This window comes from Propithecus coquereli, unplaced genomic scaffold, assembly GCF_000956105.1.
Source record: "Propithecus coquereli isolate 6110/MARCELLA unplaced genomic scaffold, Pcoq_1.0 Scaffold37, whole genome shotgun sequence".
Lineage (NCBI taxonomy): Eukaryota > Metazoa > Chordata > Mammalia > Primates > Indriidae > Propithecus > Propithecus coquereli.
This window is the reverse complement of record NW_012149396.1, coordinates 413,356-431,561: the sequence shown is the minus strand read 5'-3', so window position 1 is coordinate 431,561 and position 18,206 is coordinate 413,356. Positions and strand designations below refer to the sequence as shown.

Below are 18,206 nucleotides of genomic sequence, written 5' to 3'. Positions count from 1 at the left end.
GCTAGGCTGACGCCACGGCACTCACTCTAGCCCGGGCAACAGAGTGAGACTCTGTCTCAAAAAAAAAACAAAAAAAAAACCAAAAACAATTCTCTGCCCTCCCCTCTGTTTGCCTAAAAGCAGGCAGAGACATCTTTAGACTCTTATCAGCCCAGAGAGAGCTCCGATTGAAATCTACATAGCAAACTTTACTAAAATAACCTTATCTTCTGTCAGTTTCCCTTATGAATTTACCTTACTATGGTTTGCCACCCTAAACCCTAACCTCCTTTTCCTTTGTCTTGTCACTTCTTTACAATTTTATTGTTCTTTAAGATGCTTATAAGCCCAAATTCTAACCACATATGTTAATAAACTTCGTTTTTCTCTTGTTTATCTTTTGTCAATTTTGTTTCTAAAAGCCCTGGCCAGAGAGTATATAGGAGGATACAGAAAAAGTTTTCTTCCCTTCCTACATCTTAGTACAGACGAGCCACATTTCAGGTGCTCAGTAGCCACGTGTGGATTGCATAGGGAACTTCCACCAAGCAGGATTTCAAAGGGGGAGGGCAAGTTGATTTCAATGAGAAGAGACACAGGTAAGAGGAAGTTCTTGGGTTCTTTACCTTGAGCAGTTCTTAGTTGTAAGCCATGATTTATGTCCTAAGCCATAAGCCTCAAGGCGGGTGGCTTAGGACAGGGGGTGAGAATGGAGAGCGTGTGGCTTTGCAGGCCTCTGGGGTGGGCTTGCAACATGAGCTCCTGTTCTCTCTTTCACCAAAGCCGCTCCTCACCCCTCATGCTGCGGGAGAAATAGGGAAACGGGGCTTGCAGCTGGGACCATCTCTGGATAAGATGTCTATCTTCTCCAAGCACGCAAAGGCAGGAGACAAGGGCAGATATTAAAGCCAGGAGGGGGACTTGTAAAAGGAAAAATGACATTGTTTCTGAGGGTGGCCAAGTGTCCAGTATACATTTCAAAAAATAGACTGGAGAGATGGTTACAATAAATAGCACAAGAAGGTTTTCCTGGCCGGAGGTGAGAGGCAATATATGGCCATATAGAGAGTCTACCGTAGTTTGAAACTTTTGCTCATTTGGTTCTAGGATAAGCCAGGTTCTATGCAATAAAAGGCATAATATTGGGCAGAAATGAGCCCCTAGGGACAGCCAGGTGGTCACATGCATGTAACAAAGTTCACCAGCTGTGGCTGTTAGAGAACAGAACAGCAAGTCTGCACCAAGAGTCTACCAAGCTGCAGGGAGCCCAAACTGCAATGGTTGCAGCAATGAAGCAGAACAAGATTGCAGAGGATTCAAGGATGTTCAAATAAGCCCTGTGTTTGCTGGGCTGCCTTTAGCTGTGGGTAAAACTTGTTGCTGAAGACCATCTGGTTTAATCATAAGGATATTTATTGCTTTCTTAACAAAAGTCTGACTGTAGGCAGTTCTAGGGCTGGTTCAGCAGCTTAATGATGTCATCATGGACTCTTTCTATGCCTCTTTTTCACTCGTCTGGCCTTGCGTCTTTGGCTTATTGCCTCATGATCTCAAGATGGCTGCTGCAGTTCCAGCATTGCATCCATATTTAAAAGTAGGAAGCAGAGGGTAAACGTTTTCTTCTCATGAGGTCCTTTTAACTTGAGTATTGAGAAACTTCTCAGGAAACAACCCTTTATATCTCATTGAGCTAGGCTGTGCAGTACTCTTAGGAAGGCTGGGGAAGAAAATTTTTCAGCCTCTAGGAAGGGAGCGAATAAGAGAAAAGAGTATTAAAATTAGCGTTTGAATAGGCAACCACAGTGAATATCCCAAATCCCAGGATAAGGTATCATGCTGGAGAAGGGAGAGCACTGGCTCACAGCATCCTTGTTTCTGAATTTCTCAGTCATATAAAACTCTATCTTATAGTGTTGAGCTTGTGAATTAAAATGGAGAAGATGTAAATCCTTTTCGTGTACGTGTTAGCAGTTCTTGGAGATAGAAGATGAAGCAGTTGTTGAAGACGAGGTCTTGCTCTAAGCCATATACTTGTGTGAGAACATTGTGTCAAGGAGACTTAAGACACAGGTTCGGCCCCCTGGTGGATTGTGTTTGGTTTCCTGATGACAGATTGGCCTCAGAACCTAGCATATTGTCGTTCTCATGTGTGTCACCAGATGCTAAGAGACATCAAGACACAGGAGAGTTCACACACTGGTCAGCTGAGGATGTGCAAACAAGAGCGAGACGTCAGTGGAGACTAACTTGAACTCTGAGATCTCCAGTGTCAACATCCGGAAGGCTTTTTAGTGGTCTTAGTGAAGTTCTTAATGGAGTTTAATGGGACAAAACTCAAATATCAATGACCCAAATGGCCCTAAAGTCAGGCAAGACAACACAGCCCTTTCATTTAAGCCACAGGCCTGCTAGCAGCATCTGACACAAAAACCTCACTGGTTTGACACTAACACTTCTCAACAGTGGCTGGATTGCTCATCCCAAAGTTGGAATGGTGGGACTACTGCAAGGACACAGATGGTAGACTTCGGATTTGTAGAAGATCTGAAAAGAAAAGCCATGGGCTGCTGAAAGCCAGTTTTTATTCTTGCAGGGAGGAAAGGAGGGCTGTGGAGGGTTGGGAAAACCCAAGCCTGGGCAGGGAGTGTGTTGCTGGCACTAAGCAGCTGTTCTCCGCCTGGGTCCTGCCCCCACTTCCTATTAAATCCCACTGTTGACACCTGTAGGTGCTGCTGGTGCTCTACCCCAACAGGCCTGGGGCTCCAGGCAGCCAGAGGCCCAGGGCTCCAACACCCAGGCAAAGAGGTGAGCAGAGCACAGGGCCTTCGTGACTTTTCTGTGCTCATCCCAGGGCTGACCCCATTCCTCCTAGTCTCAGTCCCAGTGTCTGCACCCTGGTTAGGCGGAATGAGATGAGTTTGATCCCGGAAAGATTATGTGGGTTCTATTTCTAGCTCTGCCACTAACTGTGTGGATTAGGGCACATTACTGTCCTGCTCTGGGTTTCAGTTTACTCATCTGCCAAATGAAGGGGTTGGATGAGATGATCTGCTACTGTCCCTATTTATATTTGTAGAATAATGAAGGCAGGACTATACCTGGGCTACTACCAGGGCAGGTATTACCTGGGCTAAGTTCCTCCCAGTCATTTAGTCTCAGTGACAGAAGATGCTGTTTGACATATCCTTGCTACAGTTTGACTCATAACCACGTAGTTGGGGACATTAGATATTTCCCCTCTCCATAGAGAGCTTCCTAGTTGAACTGAGAACTGCTACTTTCAAGTTGGGCTTCCATTTGCCTGTTCTAACCACCCCAGCTAAAAGCCTGGTTTTTAACCATGGCAGTAGTTAAAATGGCACAATGTCCCCTCAGCCCAAATAGGAGGGTTCCCACACTCTCAAGGTAACTTCTTACTGGCAAACGAAGATATTTTCCTAAAGGATGGAAAGTAAAATAGGATGCGTAATAAGAAAATCCCACATGAAAATATCATTTCTGAATTGGAACGTCAGTGGCTAGAAAAGCCAAGCCAAGCCATGTACTTACTCACAAAGATGAGAAGACCCCATGGCATCTTACACCAGGGGTCAGCAAACTTTTTCTGTAAAAGGCCAGGTCATAAATATCTCAGGTTTTGGGGGCCATAAGATCGCTGTTGCAACTACTCATCTCTGCTGCTGTAGGAGGGAAGTAGCCACAGACCAGGGTGGGGGCGAGTGAGGCCCTCACCTTGGGCACAAAATTTAAGGGTGCCAAAAATCTCAGTAACTAAGGTAAATAGTTTATTTCAATATTTAAATTTTTTTTTTTTTTTGAGACAGAGTCTCACTCTCTTGTCCGAGCTAGAGTGCCGTGGCATCAGCCTAGCTCACAGCAACCTCAAACTCCTGGGCTCAAGCGATTCTCCTGCCTCAGCCTCCCGAGTAGCTGGGACTACAGGCATGCGCCACCATGCCTGGCTAATTTTTTCTATATATTTTTAGTTGTCCAGCTAATTTCTTTCTATTTTTTTAGTAGAGATGGGGTCTCGCTCTTGCTCAGGCTGGTCTCGAACTCCTGAGCTCAAACGATCCACCTGCCTTGCCCTCCCAGAGTGCTAGGATTACAGGCGTGAGTCACCACGCCCAGCCTAAAATTTTTTTTAATTATTGCAAAAAAAGTCCATGATAAATAAAATATCACGATTTTAAATAAAGACAGGACCAGACAATATGAAAATGAAAGAGCATCGCTATGTTCCAATAAAACCATTCGGCTTGGAGGCCGTAGTTGCTGGTGTGTATGTTACACACAGAGCGTATCCCTTGGACCCTGTCAAGAGAAGTTTCACTCTTAGCATCAGGTGACTAGGTGTGGCTGTGAAATATTTCCTTCGGGCTGCCTGCTTTCCTCCTCTCTCGGTCCTCTTCCTCTTTGGTGCTGTCTGGGCTTCTCAGTTCGCTCCGCCCCACGCCTGGTTTCCTCCACTCTAGCAGCCCAGGCCTCACATTGGGCCTCAAGCCTTTTCCGATATAAAATTTCAACCAGGTCTCTGCCCTGGCTCTGGGCCTCCCGTCACTCGCATCCACTCTGCAGGCGGACAGTTCCTCTCAGCTGACATTTTGCAGAGAATCGGATAATTAGCTTCACAGGCCTGTTGGCCCTGGTGCATTTCAACAACAGAAAGTTCTTTTAACTAAAAGACCCCTGTTGTTCAAAGGTCAGCTGTGTTTGTTGCTTAACGAATGGGGTTAGGGTGAATTCTTTGAGGCAGGTGTTACCAAATGGTCAGCTTCAGGTGGGTGAAATCTCAGGCATCTGTGAGGTGTGGCTTAGGTGGTCAGTTCCCCCCATCTCATGATGTTGTCACTTTTTGTGGTCAGAGGGGAGGACTGGCCCTGCTCGGAAATCCACACTATGGACATGAGGCCTCACCAGATGATTGTGGGGTCACTTCCTGGTTTTCAAACTCTGTAGATTTCCCCCTCCCCCCAAAACCACCTTGGCCTTCAAGGGTGCAGGGAGAGGCCAACTAGGCTCTGATGGATCAACCACTGGCAAAGACAGGATCAGATAATACATGAATGAATGAGATAATACATAAATGAATCTATGTTCCAATAAAACTTTATTTGGCCTGTCCTGATCAAGTTTAATAATGTTTAATAGATTTTTTTTTAAAACATGAGTAGTTATAACAATTCCTCTGTAATAACAGTTATATATGAACTCCTGGTTGAGGTCAATGGCTTGTTCTTTTACCAAAAAAGTAAAGCCGCCCTCTGAGGACAAAATGGCACACGAGGAGTGGTGTATATTTCCTTTTCTTTAAGAAACAAAACAAAACAACCCCCAAAACTCAAACACTTCATATTTACATATTTGCCATTTAAAAATTGGTCAGTGTGATTAATTCTGTTTTTAAATATAAGTTTCTAACATGTTGCAGGTTTCAATGTACAAACTGCAGTTTGCTGATTAGGTTTAAGGTGCTGTGATGTGAGGCTGAACACGGCCCAAGACCAACACCGAGGTAATCCTCTACCTACAGACTGGCTGGACTTCCTGTGGGTATCTTTGTGGGTTCTGGGGAGGGGAGGAGCTGAACGCCAGTGCCAGAAACAGCAGAGCATTCCAGAGGACCGGACTGGGGGCTGCCAGTGTCCCCACCCCACACGTCTGCAGAGGGCCTGCCGAGTCTACACACCACACTCTGCGCAAGTGCGCCTCTGGGTCTGTGTGCTCCAAACTCATCTTGGCCTACGCTGCTCTGAGTCCTCTCTGTTGTCGTGGTGAGGTCTCCATGCTGGTGCCTGACCCCCGAGAGCCCTCGATGTTGACGACCCTCCTTTCACACCTCCCTACCTTTCTGGATTCCTTGTCTCCAAGGTCTCTTGCTCTCCAGTGCATTTCTTTAGGGTCTGCTCTTTGCAAAGGCTAAATGATGATCAAAATCAAGGGCGGTATTAATGAAGGATGATGGGTCCCATGTGAAACCTTCTCTCCTAACACATTTGCGCTATGGCGGGCATCTCATTGCTGTCCTCCCAGTGAACAAATGGTGCGGAGAACATCAGGTCCCGAGGTAGGCTTGGAGAGGAGCTGTGTGGGGGTGAGTGGGGGATTGGGAGGGGGAGGTTGAAGGGGTTCTTGGAATCTCTGTCTTCAACCTCGCCCGTGTAGGACGTCCACTGGGGAACGAGGGCTGTGTCTTTGCGTGTCAGGAAAGTGCATAGGGAGCGAGGGAGGAGGTGTGCACACAGGCCTGGGAGAAGCATCGATTTTACCCACGGACCCCAAACTGCTCTGATCGGAAACAAAGATTTCAGACCACGCAGGGGTGAGGCAGATACAGGGGTGTGGCACGTGAGAACATTTAAGTACTTGGGGAGCCAGAAAAATACGCTCGGTGACTGGGAGAAAGAAATTGGTTCAGTGTTCTGTTTCAGAATACAAGAAACATTGCTCTGAACAGAAAAGCATCTAGTGGGTCAGATAGTCATGGGCAGGGAAGAAACATCTTAGACCCAGTTTTCTAGCCAAAAAGCCAGAACGACCCCAGCAAAGGAAGACATTATATAGTGGACAGACACTGGCCTGTGGGCCAGGAGACTGGGATTCAAGGCCCTGGACACTGAGGAGGCCATGATCTTCGGCAAGTCCCTCTGCTTCTCTGGGCCTGGCCTTCCTCAGCTGTCAGTTGAGGCTGGTTGGGCCAGAGGGCTGCAGAGCTGTCTGCAAGATTCCTCGACATCCCGCCACCGAGGCAGGGCCTGCACGCTGCTGTCTAAGGCTGTTTCTTCCCTGCACACCACCACTTACAGAACGTAGGCCGCCCCCTTTGCTGGGAAAGTGATCGACCCCCAAGCCAGGCTCCCGTCCAACCTGCTCCCAGAGGTTAAAGGCTAGTTATTAAGGCAGTTTAAGAAATGGACATTCCTCTCGCTCCTCGGATCCTTGGCGTGTTCTGCTAACCCCAAGGCAGCAGAGAGGGGCGGAAAGGGTGGTGGAGGTGCCAGGGCGGGAGCCTCCTCCAGCCAGGCCCAGCTTTTCCGAGTGGCCTCCTGCTGGGGCGGCGGGGGGAGCCTGGAGCACCCCCTCCGCCCTCACCACCTTTCTTTGGAGAAGGCCTCTGTCTGCACCAGGTCGCCAGGGTGCTCGGAGATGCATGCGCCGTTGAGGTCGCCCAGTTTATTGTCCGGCAGGTCCTCGGGCTTGGTGCAGAGCTTCAGCGCGCGGGAGATGAACATGTCCAGGTCGAACTGGGGGCTGGCGCCCCCGTCGACCGGGGCCAGGCGGCCGCGGGGAGAGGCGGACAAGCGGGACTCGGGCCCGTCGGGGGGCGGGCTGGCGCGCTCGGGGCCGCCCTGCGTGCTCTTGACCCACTGCGCGATCTCCAGGAAGAGGCTGGCCGGCTCGTCCTCACGCGCCACTGCGTCCGCCCCCACCGCGGCCGTGGGGGGCGGCCCTGCCGCCTGCTTCCAATGCGACAGGTCCAGGATGAGCTTGGGCTCGGAGTAGTGGTGCGACTTGTTGTCGCGCCACAGCAGCTTGTCCAGGTAGGACGGCGAGCCCACCTTGTAGTCGCATGAGCGCCCGTAGTCGGCCTCGAAGGCGCGCTCCATGGACGAGTGCGACTGCTCCAGGAAGCGCCCCGAGCTGCTCTGCGAGTCCTTGCGCGGGTCCACCTGCACGTCCTCCACCAGCGGCGCCGAGCCCGCGCGCGGGTCACGCTGCACCTCACTGGCGTCCTGGCACCGGTCCGGCCGCCACTCCAGGTCTGACGACAGGCTCACAGGGTACCTGCAAGGGTACAAACAGAGCGGAGATTGGACCCTCGGGGGTCGACTTTAGGCAAGGAGCCAAGCCCCCTAAGCCCTGTCTGCCCCTGGCAGGCCTGCCTCCCGCTCCTGCCAGCCTCTGACCTCCACCCTCAAGGAGGGGCCTGGTGGGACGGGTAACAGTGAGCCTTGAGGGCTCAGCTGTGGGACCAATTGTCCTGCTTAACCCTTGTATTCTTTTGCATGCATTGGAAGCCCTACACTTAGTCCCACGATGTGCCAAGCACTCACATCTAGACATTCCTGGACACAGCAATGAACTCAACAAAAAAAGTCCTTGTCCTTATGGAACTTTCTAGCGGACCTACCTATGTAATGCTCCTCAAACGCTGATGTACCCACACATCACCTGGGAATCTTGTTAAAATGCAGGTTTTGATTCAGTAGACCTGGGGTGGGGCCTGAGATTCTGTGTTTCCAACAAGCTCCTAGTAGATGCTGATGTCGCAGGTCCTGGGACCACATTTTGGGTAGCAAAGCCCCACGAGTTTTTCTCACCCAGGCTCAGATTAGACTCACACAGGGGAATTAAAAATAAAATGCCATGCCGGCCTCGCTGCCCCCTACCCCAATTCTGATTCAGTAGGTCTAGAGTGGGCCCCTGCATCAGTGTGTTTATAAAAAAACCTCCCCAGGTGATTCGAAGGCCCAGCCAGGGCTGAGGAGCCCCGCCCTAGTGGACCTGGTTGGTGCCCCGCAGCACAGCACTGATGCAGACCAGGTGGGGCTTACAGAGAGATTATAGACAGACTCAGGAAAGACCACAGATCCTTGGAATTCTGTCTTATGTTGATACCCCCGAGCTGGCTGAGAGCAAAGGGTGGGCAGATGGACTGGCTGAGCCCACCCTCCTTGTGCCAGGTGCTCCTGGCACATCCATGGTGGGGCCACAGCGGAGGCATCAGCCCACAGCCAGCTGCTCCCTGAGCAAGAGGCCTGGTGCTCACATGGGACCAACAGACAAGCCAAGGACAGCCAGGTTTGGCTGTGTGCGGCAGACCAGGCAGCTGCAGTCCACGGCATGTGGTTTGAGAGGCACGGGAAGGCCTCAGTACTGTCCACCTCCTGGTGACATCACTGGAGCTGAACACTCCCCTCCTCCCTTGAATGGCCTCGAAATTCCAGCAATTTCTAGGAGGAAGAGCTTGTGAGGACCTAGCCCTTTGCGGCTCTACTCCAAGTGCCAAACATACATTATCTGTAGTCTTCCTAGCAACCCCGCAGGCTTCGTGTTTTCACCTCTGCTTCACGGACGAGGACATCAGCATTCAAAGAGATTAAGTAGTTTGCCCACAGCAGCAGGGCCTTGGTCATCCTCCCTCCTCGTGCAGGTGTGATGGGAAAGGTCCCAGCACAGGTGCACCAGGTTGAGGGTTGGTCGGAGTTGACCAAAGAAACCCTGCTACAGTTTTCCTGGCACCTACCCTAGGCCACAGCCACGGTAAGTATAGGATGAACCTCGCTGAGCTAATCTCCACATTCTGTGGAGGAAGGGGAGGGGTTGCGGGGGCCACGGTCAAGGGCAGGCCTAGCATGGTGGTGGCAGAAGAGAGAGGCTTCATTAATCTCTATTTGCTGGCAACACTTGAAAACAATTGACAACAACAAATGAGCAAACCTGCCCCAAAATAGCAACGTTGCCCTGGCCCTCCCTCGGTGCTTCCTTAATCTGAAACCTGTCATCTGTCAAATGACTGAAAAGGAGAAATTGCTCATCTGTCACTTATGTAACTAGCTGTCACATTCCCACAGCAGTGGGACTCCCAGTGAGGTTCCCCCGGAGTCCTCGCCGCTGAGCCCTCGACTACTATTTCTAGACTCCCGCCCAGAATTAGCAGATGGCGATGCCCAAACATTTAGCTGCCTGATCTAAGAACGTCAGAGCAGGAAACGATTTAAGAGATCATTACGTGGCTAGGAAGAAATTGTTCAAAAATGTATCTTCTACCCAACGCTGATTCATTGGTAGTGGCTTCCAGGGACGCTTGCTGAGGATTCTGAAGCCAAGCCCAGGTTAACAAGAAACGGGGGAACGTGGCCTCTAGACACCAGGGCTGGAAGCGCCTGGACCCGCACCTGTCCCAGTTGGAAAGCTGGCTCTGGTTGGCGGCCATCAGCACGATGTCGTCAATCTCATCCTCGATGCGGAAGGGGTGTTGCGAGGTGGGCTCGTCCTCAGGGCACGAGTACGGGCTCATGTAGGGGTGCTGCAGCCCCATCTCGGCTGTTAGGCGATCCATGGGGTTAAAGGTCAGGATCTTCTCCAGAAAGTCTATGGCTGTGGGGGGCAAAATGGGACATGAAGGTCATCTGTTGCCCCTGCCAAGCTGAGAAGGGTATGCTGACACTCCCTGGAGTTTGTACTTTTTTGCCTTTATAAAAAGGTTTTTAGCCATTTTCTTTCTCGAGGTGGTCACCACGACCCAGGGACAAAGGCAGAGCCCATGCTGCCTTCTTGACTCTGCAAACGAATCCAGTAGAGACCCCAAGGGGTAGAGTGATCTGCTCAAGGCCACATGGGTTAGAGGAGGTGGAGGGCTGGGGCCTGCCTTAGGCTGGTTCCTCCAGAGACAAGGGTTGCGGTGCAGCTGGCTTATGTGGCAGGGGACCCCAGGAAGCACAGGTAGGGAAGTAGGGGAGAACCAATACGAGGTGTGTTAATGGGCAGGTGGCTCCTCTGGACACCTGGGGTCTTCCGGGAGAAAGCGTGGGACACACCTCAGAGGTGGTTCCACTTGTGGGGCAGGGCAGAGGGCCCTGCTTCTGAGCCCTCAGGCAGGAGTCCCAGGCGCCGGCAGTGAGCAAGGTGACACACAGGAGAGGTAGGACAGGGCCTCCACAACCCAGAGCTCCTGGTCTCAGTCCAGAGCTCTTTCTACCATGTGCTGCCCCTGGAAGTGTGACAACGACAGTCAGGTTTGATAGCTAGATAGATATTCAAAATATTGAACAACCAGGCTGACACCCCCTGCTGTGCCAGGCAGTAGCCCTTTAACGGCTAGACCAAGGGGTGTTCTGGGCAGCGGGGACCTGGGGAAGGACACTCAAAAGCCTCGTGCAGAGGTCGTTGCCAGCCAGCCTGAGAGTGTATGAAGATTCGGCAGCCTGCAGGTGTGTGCTGGTTGAACATCAACTCTGCTCACGGGTACCAGTGTCCCTTCCCCAGAGCAGGGCTAGGGGACCCATCTGTCCCGGGAGCTCTGCCCTGGGTTGTCTCAGGGCAAGATCTAGCCTAGAGGTTTGTATTCCTTCCCAGCGCTAGAATCAGGGTCCACTTCAATCATGACTTGGCCATTCATGTTACAGTCATGTGGAGTGGCAGAAGCAGAGCTGAGCTCAAGGCCTAGGCTGCCGAGCCCTCCGAGGAGCTCCTGGTGGGCCTTAGCCCACACCATTAACCTGCCCCTCAAGCCAGCCCTGGATCTCTTTGCAGGAAAATTCATCAATGATTCAGGGAATCAACGGATTCAGAGGGTCACTGGCCTTCTGGAGGCTGCGGTGCTGTGTAACCCTAGACCAGAAGATTAGTTAAGCAGCAGTAACTCTGATCACCCCAAACACTCTGACACTGTGAGCCTGTTTCTGGATCTGGGGTCACAGACCTAAAATAGGATCCGCCTCACAAATTCCCAGGACTGTAAGAATCGGGTGTTTGGGTGCAGGGCCCAGCTCCAGGCCTGGGCAAGTCTTTCTCTGGGCTTCCAGCCCCTTCCCTCGGCCCCACCCATTCATTGCTCGACCTTATGACAAAGAAACAAGAAAATTAAAGCTCTAACCATTGGCAGGCAGCAGCACCACTGTCACCATCATTAGAAAGACCAGTGAACCCCAGAGTTGGAAAGCACCAAGCCCAAAGCTGCCCCACGGACTCCAGCAAGCATGAGAGTCTCCGCTCCCCTCTCCCTGAAAGCTCTTCCCAGCGGGTGCCCAGACACTTCTGGGAAGCCCCAAACAGTAGAAGAGTCTTCCTTCTATCAAACCTAAATCTGCCCCCTTCGACTTCCACCCCTGTGCCTAGCTCTGCCCTCGGTGGGCCCCCATCTGCATGTCCTCTCTGCCACATTGACTGTCCCTGTCATACTTCTAGGCAATAGGCATGTCCCATGCAAGCCCCTCCTGGCACACCACTGGCCTCCCCTTCCCAGCCTCTCCGGCAGCGGGACGTGGCTGTGCACCTGGGGCCGATGAATGTGGGTGGAAGTGATGTGTGGACCCTACTTCCAGGCCTGACCCAGAGAAACCTGCAAGAGTCTCTGCCCTCTCTCCCCTGGCTTTGTCTGGAAGTGGATGCCCGGGGTGATCTTGAAAGCCACATGCTGCAGACGGCAGGCCTTCTGATGGCCTGGGTCCCAGCGTCTCACCCTCCCCGGCCCCCCATGCTCCCAACTCTGTCTGGACGTGAATAAACCGCTAGTGTGCTGAGCCACAGAGATTTCGGGGTTATCTGCCGCAGCACTAGCTTTCCCTTAACTCCAGACCCCTCCTAAATGCCTCTTGTCTGGCTCGACCTCCCCAGAAGTTGTTCAGGCATTTCTTACATAATGAGGCTTCTGTACAATTTTGTCACCTTCCTCTGGCCCAGTGGATGCCAAGCTCAGCTTCTCAGAGCCCCAGGGTTCTGGAAGGATTCTCAGGAGCATCTCTCAAGAGTGAGGGGCAGTGGGCAGGACCCTGAGTCCCTTGACCCTGCGTCACCCCCAGCACGCCTTTTCCCTGGCTGTGTGTTGGGTTTCTTCATCAGAGTCGTCACTTTCGGTGTATTCATATCCTGTGATAATGGAGCTCAGAACTGAACGCCCCACTACAGTCCTCGGGCCTCCCTCTCTCGTCCTGCACCTGTCCCATATGGGCATTTCAGCTGCAGAGGGATGCTGTCCCCTAGACTGAGTCCCTTGAGCCTCTGAGGGCTACAGCCAGATAGATCTGGCTTCTTCCCAGGCCTGCGGGGACTCGAACCTACAGCAGAGGGAGTGGAGCTGAGGGCCACTGATGGCTCCTCTGGGCAGTGGGCTGGAAGCTCTTTCTCCCACTGACATTTCATTTCACTGATGCCCCATTACCCCGAGGCCAGAGGCCGACTGGGGTCGCTTTTCAAGGCCAGAGGCAGACAAGAGGATGTTGGCGGAAGCAGGTGCGTTGGGCGGGTGAAGCAGGCTGGGCGCTAGCGAGCGTCTGCTCGGCTGCAGGGCCAAGTCCAAACTCATCAGCTGGGCATTCGGGGCCCTCCAGCCTCTGGGCCTTCCCACTGTCCCGCTTCACCTCCTACAATCAGGTTTGTGACGTGTCTCGCTCACGGGCCTGGCCACCTCCTCCAGGCCAGCTTCTCTGTCCCTCTCAGTGCTTGGTGGCTCTCTTCCTGTCCCCAAGGACCCAGAGCGCTCCACGGCCCCGTAGGACGAGCTCCTGAACGTGCACACTCATCTCAGTGCCTGTCCCCCGTCCTCCCGCCACACCACCTAGTGTCCCTAGCGCAGATCTGTCGCCACAGTGGGTTAATAAATGTTGGCTGATGACGGGGACAACAGTGAGGAGCTTTATTTTCTATCAGGCTCCAATTCTGGTTTCTTCCGGAAAATGGCCACCATTCTTAGCACCACGTAACCAACATGCCGCTGTGTGTGTGGCTGACGGTTGTAGGGGGAGGCGGCAGGACATGGCTGGCACAGCCCTGATCCAGAACTTACGAGACGTGAACACGGCTCTTGGCACATGGCTGGGGTTTTTTTTTTTTTTTTTGAGACAGAGTCTCGCTTTGTTGCCCTGGCTAGTGAGTGCCGTGGCGTCAGCCTAGCTCACAGCAACCTCAAACTCCTGGGCTCAAGCGATCCTTCTGCCTCAGCCTCCCGAGTAGCTGGGACTACAGGCATGTGCCACCATGCCCGGCTAATTTTATTATATATATTTTTAATTGTCCAGATAATTTCTTTCTATTTTTTTTTAGTAGAGATGGGGTCTCGCTCTTGCTCAGGCTGGTCTTGAACTCCTCAGCTCAAACAATCCGCCCGCTTGGGCCTCCCAGAGAGCTAGGATTACAGGCGTGAGCCACTGCGCCCGGCCACGTGGCGGGTTTTTACAGAGGCTTGGGAATCAATGTAAATATGGACGAGCTGAGTCTTAATTTATGGCGAGTCAAAAACCACAGCCCACTCTCTTTAGTGGTGGGAAACTGAGGCAGTTCACCGATGCAATGGGGATCGTGGCCAAAGACAGTGTTAGTCCAGGTTCTCGGTCTCTTGATGGGGGAGGAGCGTGGCAGAGGCTGGCAGTTTGCACCCCAAGGTCTGTTTTCCTCTTCGTGGGAATGAACACAGGAGGCGTGGCACAGACACCCACGTCACAGCCTCCTCTGCAGGTGGCGGGGGGCGACGTGACTAAGTTCTGGCCAACAGGACGTGAACGGAAGTGAGGTGTGCAAATCTAGCTCATGACCTTGAGGGCAGGAGACCTGCCTCCCCTCAACCTCCTCCAGGGGGACAAGGGCAACACCCTGAGCTGGCTGCACAAGACAGAAGGGGCTTGGGCCCCCACGTGACCTTGCGGAGCAAGTTCACCATATTCGCCCTGGACTATCTGACCTTGGATTATTATGGGAGACAGAAATGCTTCTTTCTAATAAATAAAAAACAAATATTACTATTTCTTTTATCATTATTATTCAAAAGAAATAAGAAACATATTATTTAAGCCATTGAGAATTTGAGTCTCTCTTAAAACCTATACCCAGCTCCTGTAGGGATTTCCAAAGGACGCCTCTGGCTGGTACGAGACCCAGTGATATTATGAGATTTATGGAGCAATGACCCTGTGCCAAAGGCTTTACACGTTCTATTTTACTTAATTGTCACAACCACCCTATGTGTTACGTATGGTTATACTCATTTACAGTTAAGGAAACGGGGATTCAGAGAAGTTAAGTAACTTGTCCAAGGCCACACAGCTAGTGGCTGGTGGAACTGGGAATGGAACGTGGGTCTGGCCCGTGAGCTGAGAAAGCTCCCGTCCTCTGCCCCCCACCATGCCTTCCATGGGCAAAAAAGTAAAGGGGGTGAAGGAAGAGAGGAAGGAAGGCAAGTGAGAAAGACGAGAGGGAAAAATGAAGCAAAACTGGGGGTAGCATATGGAGGACCACTAATGACGACCCCAGGGCTGCCTGATGGCCAGACTCCAGAGGCCCAGGATCCTCCACCTGGAAGTGGCTGGGGCAGACCCCTCCCTGCCCCCGGCAGAGGAAGAGCCTCGACTCCTGTATCCGAGGACGGTGCTTTGCCTTTTGGGACGGAGCCCTGCCTGCCCCTCCCCCGCAGGGCGCTTGGCCCGGCTGCCAGGCTCAGGTACCTTCACTGTTGACTTCGGGGAGCAGCTTGCGCAGCGGCCGCTTCACCTCCCAGGTGCTGCTGACGAAGGAGGGCATCACCCTGAGCAGCTCGTCCTTGTCCTCCTCCCGGATCACAGGGATGGTCTCCAGGATAAGCTGCATCTGCTCCAGCTCGTGAGCCCCTGTGGAGGCAAACGCCAGGTAGGTGAGCGTGTGCCCAAGGGGCTGCGGTGTGCAGAAGCCCCAGAGCGGCTCCAGGTAGCTGGGGAGGAGCAACAGGGGACAGTGGGGTGGCACTGGGCTGGGACACAGGGGACCTGGGTTCTGGTCTTCTGTCGCTAGCTTGCTGCGTGACTGTGGGCAGGTTGCTGCCGTCTCTGGGGCTTGGCTTTGCCAACGTAGCAAGAAGGGGTTGAACATGGTAGTGTCCGAGGCCCTGTCCATCCCGTCGTGTTCTGTGCCTCTGGCGCCGACAGTCTGCACGGACCCAGGCAGCCAGCGCTAAGGTGATGGGGACTGCCTGGCCCAGTGCCCCCGAGTGCTCCTTCCCACAGCCTTTACCAGGCTGGGGAGGGAAATGGCTTTAAGTCTAGAAATGAGCCTTACCCTTTAGCTTCCAATTAGGACAGTCCACCCAGAAAACTCTAAAGAGGAAACTCTTTCCCCTCCAACCGCAGCCACTAATTTTTTCTCTTGGAGAGTTCTGAGTCAGTGTCCAGGGCTAGACCTCCCTCCCACCTGTTCTCGTCTCCTGAAATTGGCCTCCTGCCTGAAATTGGCTGGAAAACATGGAGCTGGGAGGTCTTTGCAATTTCACTTGGAAAAATAAGGTAGCAGGATGGTTCACCCTGGGCACAGATTGGCTCAGGGTGCATTGTTAGCTTTTGTTGTTGTTGTTCTTTTAGCCCTTTGTGTCTCCAACTGGACCATCAGACCTTTGAGAACAGGGACTATGTCTTACTCATTGTGTCCCTGGCACCTGGTCAAGGATCCACCAAAGCACAAAATCCACCAGAAGGAGGACACTAAGGGCTCCTTGGAGTCTGGCGGGTAAATGAAGATGTTTGCATGTGGGGCCTAGGTTTTGGGGGCATGAGCCCTGATTTCTGCTTCATGTCACTTTCTTGTCATTGTTTCTCTTGACCTGTTTTTTTTTTTTTTTTACTTAATTGTACATTAAATAATATATTGTATGTATCTTTTTTTTTTTTTTTTTTTACTTAATTGTACATTAAATAATATATTGTATGTATCTTAAATACTTACTGGAAAACGTTGGCAGCATGAATGAAAGAAAGAATAGCATAGCATAGAATACACTCTCATTGCTGGGGTTGGACACGAAGTTTTCTGGGTCCCTTGTCACTCCTCATTGGATAAATTTGTTCCTGCAGCTCCTAACATTTGCCTGTACCCGATATAAAGACCTTCTTGGCTATTCAGACATGACTTTGTGTTAAAGTCCTGCCAATGTGCCCTTAGCAATGCCACTCTTAGCCATTTCCTCTACTCTGCATTCACTTCCCCACCCTGCGTTATTTGAAGAGGATTCACCTGTTAAACAAAGGTGAGGTGGTTGTTCTTTTAACCCTTTGTGTCTCCAACTGGACCCCTTCTGGGCCCAGTTGGAGTTCAGGGCGCCTTCTGGGGATAGCATCTAAATTCCGTCTTGTGATCCTAAGTTCCCTGGTGGAGAGTCTCATCTGACTTTCTCCTACTGCCTCCTAACTGTCCCCTTCCCGCTGTGCTCACTGTTCCCATCCTGGGCACTATGTTCTGTGCTCACAGACCAGTTGTCAGAGCCTGGGGCCTCGACTGGTGCGTAGGAAGCTCCTTCTCCCCTGTGGGCTTGAGCATTCTGCAGCGCCTGCTGAGCTGATTGCCGCACCAGCCGCCTAACACATGGTCACTCGACAAAGAGAAAGAACAGCCAGGCCAGTGACAGAGAGCTGCCAGCTCCACGCGGGGCTGTGGGGGGTCACGAGCAGCCCTGACACTTGCAGGCTCAGGTTGGTAGACAGAGGGAAAGTCGGGATTTCAGGGTGGAGGGAACCTAGATGGATACTAAGGACACATCTTTGTTCTCAGGGACACCGGAAGGGTCACTGCTGTCTTATTTGTTGTGGGGCTCAGAGGCTTTGGTGGGGGGAATCTTAAAATATTAGGTCCTGGGTTATGAACGGGGGGCTGGGGTGACTCATCCTATTCCCTCCCTCGCCCCCTCCCTTCCCAGCAGTGCAGGGTGAGGCAGCCCCAGGGGCGCACGACCGCCCTGCAGGCTTCAGAGCCGGCCATGCCTCCAGGGAGCCCATAGACAGAGAGCAAAAGGTGCTCCCGCTGGGCAGTGCCACAGTCACTGATCAAGTAGGGGGACGGGGTGGGTGACTTCTCAGCTTCCCAGCATTTGGCACTCTGATGCCCTCTTTAGATCTCTCCTCCCTGGAGCAGCTCTGGGTGATGACCCAAAGTCCAGGTCATGGACGCGGGAATGAGAGGCTGAAAAGGATGGTGAAGGTCCCAGGAATTGAGGAGGTGGGGACTCCTGAGGCCAGGACAGTTGACGAGTGAGCCACACCAGCCACACAGAACGGCAGTGGGACCAAGAGCGGAGGGGGAGCTGTGATGTCGGTGGCGACAGCCTCAGGTGGGGGTGACAGAGGTGAGCAGGTGTTGGCATGGGAGGCCAAGATGGGGAGGAGCGGTCATCTGGCTGATACGTGCCACAGAGAAGGGTTGCTTTTTTATAACGGCAACGAAGCAAGGGTGAGCAAGGAGGCTGAGGCTCTGTCCCACTTCCTTGTGCGGGGAACGGGAGAGAGGACACCCTCAGTTGAAGAGAGCCGAGGGGAGACGGTGTCTTCTGGGGAGAATGGGGTGAGCTAAGGAGGTGGAAGTGCACGCAGCAGGGGGCCGAGGCGAGGCAGGGAAGGAGGGGAGCACCGAGGAAGGAGGTCAGGCAGGAGGACAGGTGTGAGAAGGACCAGGGGGCCTGAGCAGTTTGGAATCCAGACAGAGGAAAGGCGGCCAGGAGGTGGCTTTCAGGGCTCTGACCGCCATGCTGGGGCCGGCGCACATGGAGGCCAGCTGGC

At 52.6% G+C, this 18,206-nt stretch overlaps 1 protein-coding gene across 1 annotated transcript in view; it reads right to left on the bottom strand.

Moving 5' to 3' along the window:
* Window positions 1-6,988: 6,988 nt before the first annotated feature.
* MAPK4 (mitogen-activated protein kinase 4) overlaps window positions 6,989-18,206 on the bottom strand; it is a 53,298-nt gene continuing 42,080 nt past the window's right edge. The window contains exons 3-5 of the mRNA XM_012651805.1: window positions 15,138-15,299; window positions 9,879-10,080; window positions 6,989-7,764 (exon numbers count right to left, since the gene is read on the bottom strand). Coding sequence (XP_012507259.1) covers window positions 7,068-7,764; window positions 9,879-10,080; window positions 15,138-15,299 — 1,061 coding nt within the window. The 3' untranslated portion in view covers window positions 6,989-7,067. The remainder of the gene's footprint in view (window positions 7,765-9,878; window positions 10,081-15,137; window positions 15,300-18,206) is intronic.